We start from the raw sequence: 13,028 nt of genomic DNA on the forward strand, positions 1-13,028 counted from the left end.
CAAGTGACAGATCTCCAGATGATGCAAATCTGTTAAAAGACCTATCAGCTGAATTACCATTCATCTGGGAGGACCATTTGTCTCAGTCAACTGGCTGTCTTGTTGAGATTGTGCAAGGTGGAGATTTGAATAGATAAGAGATGGTGGTGATGGCCAGCTTAACATCATTTAAGTTCTTGATTTCTGTCTTTGCTTGTTCAGACAAGAAGTCTAAGCACAATGCCCACCTTCCACTTAGTTTCTACATTAGTCCTACTAGGACAGGATGCTATTTATTAAATACAGGGCAGGTGTTTGGTTTAACCTAAGTTACTAGGCCTTCACAGGATACATCCTGACCTAAGCCTTACACTACTTATGACTGGCAGTGCATTGTCACTACCTCTGATCCTAGTCATCTTTTCCTATGTTTCTATTACTATCCCAGCTGGTTACTGAACTGGATCCAGAAGATGGTAAGAAATTGGGAGAGCACTAAACATAGTGTTTTTCTTCACTTAATAGTGAAGAATCAAATTGGTCAAGGTTCTTATGACCTTGAAGCAACTGCGATAACCTTGACCAAAGTTATCCAAACAAAATCCATGAACATATGCATATTCTTCTCACAACTACCAGGACTACAGTGCAAACCCTGGGAGCAAACATCAGAATAAATGGAAATTCCTATTATTAGAAGTATTCCAGCCTTGGAACCAACCAAAAAAATCTGGTATTTTGCTGCATATTACACATCTTCAAAATATTCTGGTGCCAAGTTATTTCCCCATATCCTCTAAACTGAAGCAATCGTGGCCCTTAATTTTTTTAAGTTCTTGCAAGCAAAGAATACTGTGAGTCAGCTCAAGCTGAGGATCAGTAACACCTCCCGGAAAGGTTTTGGGAACATTATACTTTGTGGATCTACCACTGCTACTACCAAACTAAAATGAAGTATTATTAACATGCAAACACTAAAAATTCATTGTGTGCTCTCCCCCCATCCCAGTCATGAAAATCCACAGTTTAAGCACTACTTGGGATGCTGAAGAGACTGGACCAAAAACTCGGTTAAAGTATCCGAATATATACATGCCTTTGGCACCTGATTACCTTATCTGAGAAATGGATGCCTTGTGTTCTGTTTTTAACACTTAGTAATCACAGTCTGTGGTTAGAGCTCAAGAAGCATGCCACATCTTTTTTGGGAAAGAGGAGCAAGGATTTTGTTTTGGTACTTTTAGGGTCTTTTGCTCTCTCAAACACCCAGAAACATAACATACTCATGCATGTGCAAAAGGCATCCTCAAGACATACGCCACCTCTGGAGAACAAGGCATAGTACTTTCTTAGATCACAAACAAAAATAAATTTGGTGATTTCAGTTCTGTCTTTAGTGAACATTTACACATATAGAATCACCACATATTTTGCACATTGGCAGTCTAATTAAAAAGAACACAGGACAGGAATAGCAAGGGAATTTCAGGTCAGGACTGAGATGTACTGGTTAAGCTTTGTGGGGAACTTGCCCAGCACATGCCTGAACTCTGCCCGAACTATTAGCCTATCTTCAAGAGCACCAATTCAAATGTTACATCACTCCACCTAAACCAAACGTCTTGTCATAGTCTTATCCACAGACCTACTGCCATTAATAAAGAGGTTCTCTACAAATGTTAACAAAAATGAATTAGATGTATTTTTATATGCTCAAAATTCCAATTAGTAAAAGGAGGAGACACTGAGCACAAATTAAACCACACCCCCTTTCATATTTAATATTCCCTTCCTTAGTCTCCCTCCTGAAGTCACTCCAGTTGGCCCTCAGTAATTCCTGTTCAACCAGTTTAATAGTCTCCTCATATCCAAAAACGTCAACAGCAAGGTAATTCCCATTCCATATCTTCACATCAAAGCAATAGCTAACACAGGGCTGCCTTTCAGACAACCAGCTTGTTTACAGTTTTCTTTCCATTGGCAAAAGATTACACCATAGTTAACACTTTCAAGTAGATTTGGTATCTAGTGCTCTGTTCTGAAGCCAAGAGATGGTAGATATACAGATAGCTGGGAAAAAGAAAGTCTGTTCATAAATTGATATATCTGCCTGGGTGATAAGAGTAACATTCTGTATTGGTAAAACTAATGAACATGTGTATACGAAGCAGTTTAAATAAAGATAATCAGTATGGGCCTGTAAATTAAATACAAAGTTTAAATTATTTTAAAAATTGTCATCTATTATTTACTTTAAGTATTTTATTATTATTTCCAGGCGCACTCACAATGTGTTTAACACTTAAAGTAAAAAAGATGACCTCTAACCCGAGGAGATCAAAGAGCAATAGAAACAAAAAGGGTTAAAATGAAAAGAAATCCCATTATTTCAAATGTTTCATTAGACAATGTATTTCAATGTAAGCAAAAACAGACACACACATGCCAGGTACAATGTATAATATAAAACTGACAGACTTCCTGTAGGTCATAAGATAGGAATGGGAAAGTACTTAAGTCAAACCTGACATTTTACAGACTGTGTACTTCCATAAACCAAGTCAGCAGTTGGCATGCAACTATGTAATATCGTTGGTAGTATGAATGAACTTACAAATTATCTATGCCTCACTAATTCTGACACACAGGTACAGACTAGGGGGGAAAAATCAAATATCAAATGACCCCTAACTTAAAATGCATATTCATCCTATTCCTGTAACAGTTGTGACACCCGCCCATTTATTTGAGTTGTGTAATTCAATATCCCCTACTTTTCTCAGCATGTAGAAAAAATCAGATAAACAGAGTAACAGATTTACATTCACGGCCATCTTTACATTTAGGTTTACTTTACTCAACGAGAGAAAAAGTGGTTTCTATTCTCTCGGTTTGTCTTTATTTTAAGATGCATGTTTGAGCTACATATGCTATTTATAATACTGCAAATACACCAATGGAAGCACTTCAAATTCAGGGTTGAATTGGTCCAGTGGCATTTAAGCAACATGTTGCATGGGAAATCTTCAATTTAAGGAACAAAGTCCCAGGCTTCTGGCCAATGAAGGTCGGGAATGGCATGTTATGTTAGAACTACAGCTACAGAATCGTAGACAGGACTCAAAGACTGCCACATTTGCTATTTCAGAATGTATGAACACCACACACAGGAGCAAGTCTCTCCTCAGTTAATCTAGTTTCTTAAGATGTTCCCTTGCATTTAGTATCATCAAACATGGATGAGGGTTTTTTCAGTTTGACATCTCCACTGTTCCACTTTCAAACACTATTCCCTGCACTAGGTGCAGTTCAGCCAGCAAGGAAAGGAAAAATTCTTTATTCCTTTTTCCAAGATATAAAAAAAATCAGAATAGATTACTTTCAGATTACTTCATATAATCTTTTGAAACTCTAGCTATTCAACTCTGGTAACTAAGTAAAAATGTAATTCGAAGAAAATGTTATAGAAGTCTGTTATAAATTAAGCAGAATTGCACGTGCTTAAACTGAAGCTGAATTTGGCTCAAAACCAATTAACCTCAGCTCCTCACCCTACAAACAAAAAATGGCAAAAATAATTGGATCTAATGCAAACCTTTCTCCTTGTAATGCAATCTTAACCAGTTTACTCCATTTTAGTAATGAAACTGATTAATGGTTGCGTTCAAGTTAAAGCTCCAAGTTATAAGAGCTTTCATAACAAAGTATACAGCTTTATAGCTAAGTCTTGCACTTAATTGGAGATTTTTAAAAAGTGATAGCTATTTTTGAAATGATATGAAAGCAGTTACCTTGCAGTTACTTCCATTTATTCTCTAGTTGGGCCATGCTGTTTTGGGACATATATATTTTCTACTGTACTATATAAACTGTCATTTTTAGGGTTAAGATTTCAGTAAGAAAGTTTGACAAAAATTTGACAGTATGCAGTGTCTCGAATCATGAGATTTAATAAGCTTCATTGACAACACTATTTATATAGATGCTAAGTCTTGGGGGAATTCATTAAGACAAAATGATTCTGAAATTCTTGCTCAGGACAGTCAACTTAAGCAGTTGTTGACCCTTAAAGTGGACACACAGATCATCTGAGAACACAACCATTATGCTCATATTTCCTTCATACAACACAGCAATGCACCCGAGCTCAACCAAACTCAAACTCAATTCTTTTGAGCACAACTAGCTCTTCCACATGGCAGCAGAGATGTCTACTTCACCCCTTTGCTGGCTGCTTGCGTTCAGGGCCGGCTCTAGGTTTTTTGCCGCCCCAAGCAAAACATTTTTTGGCCGCCCTCCCCACTTTTGGGGGGGAAGCGGGGCTTTTACACGTTTGCACTTTGCAATATTTTGAGGGGGGGGGGGGTTGACTGTTTAAAATTTAAAAAAATGAAAACAGAGAATTTGTAGTTAGTGAAATAAAACAATTTCCTACTAGTGTACTCATTTTAACAAAATCACAATTACAAACAATTTGGGTTCAACTATACACTGTAATGAAAAACGTTAGTGTCTTCCAATGCGCCCAGTTTCTCATAAATTAAAAAAAATTATATGAACTGAATTTTTCTGGTTTTTATACTTGCATAGTCTTTTAATAATTCAGTGAAATCTATATTTTTTGCAATGGTACTTTAAATTGAAATTAATGCAAGTCCCGAAACTATTTTGAGACATGGTGGACCTCAAATAATTTTTTAGTAATTTCAGTTTTGAGAAACTGCGCTCACCAGAAGCCACTGATACTGGTAATGTTAAAAGAATCCGTAATGCTATAGCTTTAACGTTTGGAGTGAGATGCTTGGGGCTGTACATCCTGCCCGTGGGCCCCCAGCCCGATCTCAGACCCGGCCCCACCATCACAGAGGAGACAGTAACCGACAGAGCGGCTGGGGGGCGGGTCAGCCGCGGGGAGGGGGGTGGACCAGGGGTGCCCACCCAGCTCTAAGCCGCCCAGGGCAGTGGGTCCCTTACTGGCCACAGGTCCTGCCCCGATCCCGGGCTCTGCTCGGCTCCGGCTCCTCCGCCACTTGTGACACATGTGGCAGAGGTGGATGGGGGGAGGAGCCACATCATCCTGCTCCAGGTATAGGATTTAAATACTATAATTTAGTTACCAACTCCATGAATACAAATAACCCTTCTTAATGAAGAAAAATATCATCTAACTGATTCAGAATCATATCTTAAAATTTCTTACTTTGATACATATTGCTTTTATTTCAATCATGACACAAAGAAAAGTCTGCATGAGTTTTAAAGTGCAGCATAACAAAACAAACATTCTTATTTATTTGGAAAGCATACCTATGCACAAAATTATGTTTATGCATTATGGCAAGTCCAGCAGCGATCTCACACGCCATTCTCTGTAGCAGCATTATTTGTGAATCTCCATTAATATGCTCCTGCTCATTGCAGAGATAGGTTTTTAGGTCACCCTGTAAACAAAAATAGATGGAAATTCTTATCAACTATCTAGTACACTGCTTGCACCCAGATACTTAATGAAGAAGCAACAAGACATATTACTTGGTCCTCATCAGTGAACAAGGTTATTATTAGTATTTAAACATAAGTTTGTTCTTAATATAGAGTCTCCTCATCAAGTTTCAAGTCTCTACAGGTATTCTTACAGAAGGCATCTAAGGCATATGGTACTTTTCTTTTAAGGGTATTTCATTTCAAGTCATTCAGTAGTTAACACTCTAGATCACTTTTTCATATGTATACAATGAACAGCAATAATACTTAAAATGAAAAATATGGCTTGATGGCCTTGTGCTACCACAAAGAGATTGGTGTGAAGCCATCTAAAGACAATATTCTGCAAACCAGCAGAGCTGACCTTGGAAGTGGGGAAAGACAAGCGGTCCCCAATTGGCCAGTTCTTTCAATGTCAATTGCATGCCTTATTTGCCACATTCCTAGTGAGAATTCAGGCATCACAGGAGGGCAGCATGTGGATGGAACTTAAGTGATATGGTGAATAAATGATACACAGGTGAATGTGCCCATCGGAGGGCTCCATCTGGTTTGATTTATGAGTTTGGATCAGATGTAACAAAGGAAATCATATAAAAATGGTAGAGTCCTTGCCATAAACTCTGCTAGAAAGAGAGTCATTTTGCAATTGAGAAAAGAGTTTACAATAATTAATGTGTGTTCCTAAACATTCAAACAAAATTAACCAGTTTATCAGAAGTGTCCAGAAGCAAGAATACAGTAATTGTATCCAGTAATAAAGGTGAAAGTCTAAATCTCTCCAAAATGCCACTATAGCTCTTATGTTTGGATTCAGAGAGTTATCAGCACCAGGCTTTGCAGTGCTATAGAGTCTTTGGTATACCACAATAAGATTCAATTCAACAAACAGGTAAAAAGCACAGAGTAATTCATTTCAGGTGGGGCTGGCAGCACCACCTACTAAGCCTGCCTAATTCTTCCCATTACAAGATCCCGTTGCAGTTATTTATAACTTTGCCAGACTAACCACTTGAGCTGAAATTTTAGATGCCCAGGTGTCTGCCTCACACTGAAGTTTTCCAAATAATTTCAGCCAAAATGGTTCACGTGTTCCCAAGAAGGAGGCTAAGGTAGAAGTATGTTTGTCCATCTTAAATTCTGGGGACCTTTTTTAAAAACAGCTCTGTACCATATGCTTCGGAGCAGTGACTTGAAATTTGGCAGTAGCTTGTGTGTCAGGTATGTGACTTTGCCACCCATGTGAAAAAGTGCCTAAAAATTTGGTCAAGTTACAAGCCTTTGAAAAATTGCAATTCACATGTGATAAGTAGAGACTTCTTTGATTTTAGCAGCTAAAATCTCCAAAGCACTTCAAAAAACCAAACTAACAAATTCCGAGGACTGTTAGGTAGGGTTCCATGGGAACAAAATCTGAGGGAAAAAGGAGTTCAGGAGAGCCGGCAGATTCTCAAAGTGACAATATATAAGGCACAACAGCCAACTATAGAAAACATGATCTATGAGGAAAGGTTAAAAAACTGAGTAGGTTTTATCTTGGAAAAAAAGAGGACTGCAGGGAGAACCAGATAATAGTCATCAGATGTGTTAAGGACTGTGATCCGTTGTTCTTTATGTTCACTCAAGGTAGGATAAGAAGTAAATGGCTTAAATTGCAGCAAGGGAGATTTAGGGAAGAGATTAGGAAAAAATTTTTAACTATATGCAAAGTTAAGTACCAAGAATTTAAAAAGAGATTAGACAAACTCCTGCCACAGACGGTCTTAAGTATACTCAGTCTTGCCTTAACATGGAGGTGTGTGGACTAGATGACCTCTCCAGGTCCCTTCCAGCCCTATACTTCTATAAGATTCCATTTACGCTGAGCATATTGGAGCCTCTCTCAGCTTCTAGCATTGACCAGACTGCACATGCACTATTGCATAATGACTGAGCATGCTACAGGAGCAAACTAGAGCTCTGCTGGGGACTAATTTTTAAGCCCAGCCCAGACCCAAGCCCACATGACTCAATTCTTCCCCATGAACCTAAGTCAGTGCTATTGTCACCTCCTGCCCATGCGGTTGTCCCAATGGTGGCTGCGTGCCCTGTTCCTCCCATCTACCACCCCTGCTGCGCTGCATGTACTGCAGAGAAAGAGGTGCTGAGACTCCTCGGCACACTCACTCTGCAGTGCACACAACATAGCAAGATGTCAGCAGCCAGCAGGACATGCACCACCATCACACCGACCAGATTGGGTCCAGTTGTTTTCTCACCTGACCCAACCTGGACCCAACACTTGCAATCCGATTTGGGTTGGGTTGCAAGACTCTAGAACCAAGCAGGGGTCTTTCCCTATAACGGCCACTCTGGGATGGGCACTGCTTCTCTTTTGCTCTCAATGACTCTCCCCTGCTGGACCCCAGTCAGCATGGAGGACAAACCAGCCTGATTTCAATACGGAGGGAACAAAAAAATAGACCAGGGAGTATACTGAGACAAGGAGCCTCCTAAGACAGACTAGGAGCTGCAGAGGAAGGGAGATGGGATGGGACATGGAAGGGTGGGCAAGGAGCCTGCTGGGAAGGGGGAATGCAGATTGGATGAAGAGCTGGTGTAAAAGGGAAACTGTCCTTCACAGCAGTATATAATACTAACCCAACCATAGTTCTATAATCCACTGAGCCAATATCACCTACATTTTAAGGTGACCATTTAAAGTTTCATTTCTAGCACAAAAATACATTTATCTTGTTTATAAAGATATGAAGTTGCAACTTCAACACTAAGCTGCACTACAATTGTTATTAAATCCAAATACTTGTCTGGTATTTATCATTTTAGGACTAATCACAAACACATCTTCCAGGAAAAGAGACAGTAAACAAAACTAAGCCCTTCTCAGCTGCTGATCTTTAAAGACTGTGCCTGATCAAGTTTCATCTTTCAAAACACTGGTACTTGCAGTCCTCTAAACTTCATATATATCAACCTGGTTTGTTTCCAAAAAATGAAAGTCAGTGCAAATGATCTCTATAAACTCTTGATTAGAGATTTATGCAAAGCAAAGCAAAGGTCTCAGCATCAGCTAACACTGTCAACAGGCAAGTGATAATACAAAGATACATAAAAAACAATACCAAGCCAAACAATACCTTATCAACTCAAAACATTTTAGTGATTCATACGGGTTTGGGCAAACAACACTAATGACTTAGTATTAAAAGGTTTCAGAGTAGCAGCCGTGTTAGTCTGTATTCGAAAAAGAAAAGGAGGACTTGTGGCACCTTAGAGACTAACCAATTTATTTGAGCATAACCTTTCGTGAGCTACAGCTCGCTTCATTGGGCATCCATCAACAGTTAATTTCCAGGGAAGTGGTATTCATACACTGACAGAAAAAACCCCTTCTGTCAGTGGAGACTGCATCTACAATATGGGGCTATGCCAACATAGATATGCTGACATAACTATGTTACGATAGTCTTTTATAGGCATATCCTAGAACAATGCTGGGTGTGCACACTGCTCCAGTCCTGCAGAAGGTAAGATACTCCTACATAATGACTCATTTGGAACACAGCCAGGAATGCAGCATAGACTTATATTCATACTTCTGCTGAAAGGTCACTAGAATTAGTTTACTCAAAGATCTTAACTGGTTATATGTTATATGAATGCACAAGTTAAGGAAAGTAGCACATAAAATCGTAGGACCTCGAGAGGTCATCTAGTCTAGTCCGCAGCACTCATGGCAGGACTAAGTATTATCTAGACTATCCCTAACACGTGTTTGACTAACCTGCTCTTAAAAAATCTCCCAAAGATGGAGATTCCACAACCTCCCTTGGCAATTTATTCCATGCTTAACCCACCCTGAGAGTTAGAAAGTTTTCCTAATGTCCAACCTAAACCACCTTCCTTGCTGCAGTTTTAGCCCATTGCTTCTTGTCCTATCTTCAGAGATTAACGAGAACAATTTTTCTCCCTCCTTGTAACAACCTTTTATGTACTGGAAAACTGTTATGTCCCCTCTCAGTCTTCTCTTCCCCAGACTAAACAAACTCAAATTTTTTCAATCATCTCTCATAGGTCAGGTTTTCTAGACCTTTAATCGTTTTTGTTGCTCTTCTCTGAACTTCCTCCAATTTGTCCACATCTTGCCTGAAATACTGCGCCCAGAACTGAACATAATACTCCAGTACAGGCCTAACCAGCACAGAGTACAGCAGAAGAATTACTTCTCGTATCTTGCTTACAATACTCTGGCTAATACATCCCAGAATGTTTGCTTTTTTTGCAACAGTGTTATACTGTTCACTCATATTTAGCTTGTGATCCACTATGACCCCCAGATCTCTTTGTACAGTACTCCTTCCTAGGCATTCATGCATGGTCTCATGAACATACAGGTTATGAAAGAGATTACTAACATGTTATTTTCATCTAATACTGCATGACAAATGATGTGGCAATGGAGAACTTACTAAATAAGTAAAAAAATAAGCAGCTGCCATCCCTGTTTAAAACACATTACTTTAAATAATCTGGACATCAAAATTATGTCTACAGTACAAGTTGCTATTCTATCCACATTTGCTTTTACAATAAGTTTAGTATAAATCCTTTGTTTTAAATCAGTATAACTATTTACAATTAAAGCAATCTGTAGCTTTTCTATTATGGGTACATTGGGTCCTTCATTATAATCTCTTCTTCTGCCCTGTTTTCAATGCTAATTTCATAAAGTTTGAAATATTTGATATTTTCATCATGCTATAGAATTAGTCTTTTAGAACAGTTAAATGTATGATTAGACAATTGTTTTAATTTGATATAAAGAAAAGGAGTACTTGTGGCACCTTAGAGACTAACAAATTTGAGCATAAGCTTTCGTGAGCTACAGCATCCGATGAAGTAAACTGTAGCTCACGAAAGCTTATGCTCAAATAAATTTGTTAGTCTCGAAAGTGCCACAAGCACGCCTTTTCTTTTTGTGAATACAGACTAACACCGCTGCTACTCAAACCATAATTTGATATGTGGATTATATCTCAAAGATAGGATGCATATGTCAATATATACACTGTTTACCTTGCCAGTGAAAACATACACACAAACTAAAATTTAGTTCACTAGGAAAACAGCATCCTCACTTATACAATTCAGTTTCAAATTACATGTTAAAAAAGCATTGAACAGAACTGCCTAGCTAGCTCTAGATGGCAGCAAGCTGCAAGAATAACAGTCAATATGTTCTTTGTGAAACTATCATTCAGAATGACAGCAACTGTTCATTTACGGTTTGCTCCAGTTGGATTAAAGTCCTAGATTGTCTCTCAAGTGCACTGAATAGGAGTTTCTGATACCCATTTTTAAAATTTAGGGAGAAAAATGGACTATGGGGCTCTCATTTAGTAAATAATTTAGCTATATATGTTTTACATAAAACAATGTTTTATAGATGAGCTATTTTAAGTCAGTTTAAAATGCATTTTAAAATGCATTTTAGTTTGTCACTGTACACAGTAATTAAGGGCTTATCAAAAGGGAGAGTCAGTGCACAGCAAGCTAGGGGGTAATCTACAGTACATTAGCGTGCCACATACTAACCATCCATGTGGACTCTACTGCCATGCTCTAGAAGTTCCTTAGTGTGCTTTGATCTCAGATCAATAAGCACTAGTGAACTTTTAATGTGCAGTAGCAGGGTCCACACAGACAGTTCGGGCACCACATGCTAGTGCACTGTAAATTTACAGCCATGTACTGACTCTCCATCTAGACAAGCACTCTGGCAATCTACCTTCCAAGCAGCAATATAAAAAGTATCAGTAAAGGAGGACACAAAAACAACTTGTATGTGGCTGTATAATGACTTTCCTGGGATTCATCTGGGATGACACGCATTACGTAATCATGGCTTTAGCACTCTAAGTAATGTAGCCATCCCAAACATACTTATAAAGCCTTTATGCCACTACAGCATTGTGCATTTACTAATAAAAAGTTCTGAAAATTCAGGTTGTCCCTGGTCAGCTTAGATCTCACTGTGAATCATGTTAATTTATTTCAATGAATGCTGCCATTTTGCTGCTACTTCTCAACAGGTAGTGTACTCAGCTGACAGTTTGTGACAAAACGAAGAGGTGCTCAGCATTTGACTGCATCAAAAGGCATGGGGGAAAGATGATTTTCACAGTCCTAAGGAAAGTTAAGTTTATTAAATAAGACTTGTGGAAAAACACAAGCATTAGAATTTAATCACAATTGAGAGTCCTGAATCTCATACACTGAAAGATTAAGATATCTGTAAAAACAAATAACCTAGCTTCTGAAGTTTTAAAAATGACTGTCAGTGGAAGGCTGCTCTTTTTGTGACTCCAACTATTTGAGACTTCACCGGCAACACAATGTTCTAAGCACATGCAGAGCACTTCAAATAACTGTAGACTGCTGCTGACCTCATTTGCTCATGAAACTCGTAGGCTCCGAGAGAGAGTTTCTGCAGAAGTAGATTTTGACAGGTAAGCCAACCTCACAATACAAATTGTAACTCCACTTATTCTAAAGTTTTCTTTGCTCATAATTTAGGTCATTCTATTAAAGGATTTGCTGTGCTAACAAAAAGTTGGCTGCATCTGGCTGGTAATATATTAAGGTAAATAAGCTGGCTACTATACTAACTTGGCACCATCTTAAGACAGTAACCATTTTACCATTAAGTAATTATAGATCAGAAGACTGCACCCAAAGTATCATGTAAACTATTACAGGATCATTTAAGATGAAGTAACATATATTAAGCACATACTTCTTCTACAGTAACTATTTTAAAGAAGTTGGCTTTAATTCTTTATGTTACAAAGTGAAAATTAGGATTTAATCTCTTTACCCAGCCACCCATGTAAATTTACACGTTTTCAGAGTGTTCATTTGCTTCCTTTTCAGTTTTGTAAAATGAGTAAGGTAAAATAAATTTAATAGCTCTATCACAAAGACACGTTACTGCCAGAAGTGCCATGAACAATGGATTAATTCTCACCCCCAGAAAGGATAGTCACTTCAGGTAATTTCTGAAAGCATAACAGTTCCTGCATCAAACATGATTTGCATCTTATTGCTAGAAATCAGTTTCCTCTTCATGCAGATGTTAACACAGGAAATTTATTTTCTATTGACTAGAATTTCACACATTTTCACAAATACTAGTAACAAAGTGAAGGATTTTACTGTGGATGATATTGCTATAGTATATATAATATATTGCCTCCCACTAGACCCACATGAAGCCACTCAAGGCACCAATGACTCTAGCCACCAACCTTGCCAGGACCACAATGGGAACTGAGGAAACTTGAATGGCAGAGTATGCAAGGTTCAAGTCATTGCAAATACCCATGTACACCTAGCAGCAGTCATCTGGGGACAAGGCTAGTGCAGGGCCTGCCACCTTTTCTATATCTGCCTAAACTGCCCAGAAATTCCACCAGCAGTTTCTACTGCAGCCACAGCAGTAGAAGCAGCTTCTAGAATAGCAGACTCTGGATATCAGAACTGATATCTATACTTGAGTTTTCTTT

The 13,028-nt window shown here is 38.5% G+C and overlaps 1 protein-coding gene across 4 annotated transcripts in view; it reads right to left on the bottom strand.

The window, feature by feature from the left end:
- Nucleotides 1–13,028, bottom strand: part of LMTK2 (lemur tyrosine kinase 2) — an 89,457-nt gene that overhangs the window by 28,115 nt on the left and 48,314 nt on the right. For all 4 annotated transcript variants that reach the window (XR_012161124.1, XR_012161123.1, XM_073362133.1 and 1 more), the window contains one exon: nt 5,287–5,420. Coding sequence is in view for 2 of the 4 variants with exons in the window: in XM_073362133.1 (XP_073218234.1) it covers nt 5,287–5,420 (134 nt within the window). In the remaining 2 variants the exon portion in view is untranslated. The remainder of the gene's footprint in view (nt 1–5,286; nt 5,421–13,028) is intronic.

The sequence above is a fragment of the Lepidochelys kempii genome, chromosome 10 (assembly GCF_965140265.1).
Source record: "Lepidochelys kempii isolate rLepKem1 chromosome 10, rLepKem1.hap2, whole genome shotgun sequence".
NCBI classification, from domain to species: domain Eukaryota; kingdom Metazoa; phylum Chordata; order Testudines; family Cheloniidae; genus Lepidochelys; species Lepidochelys kempii.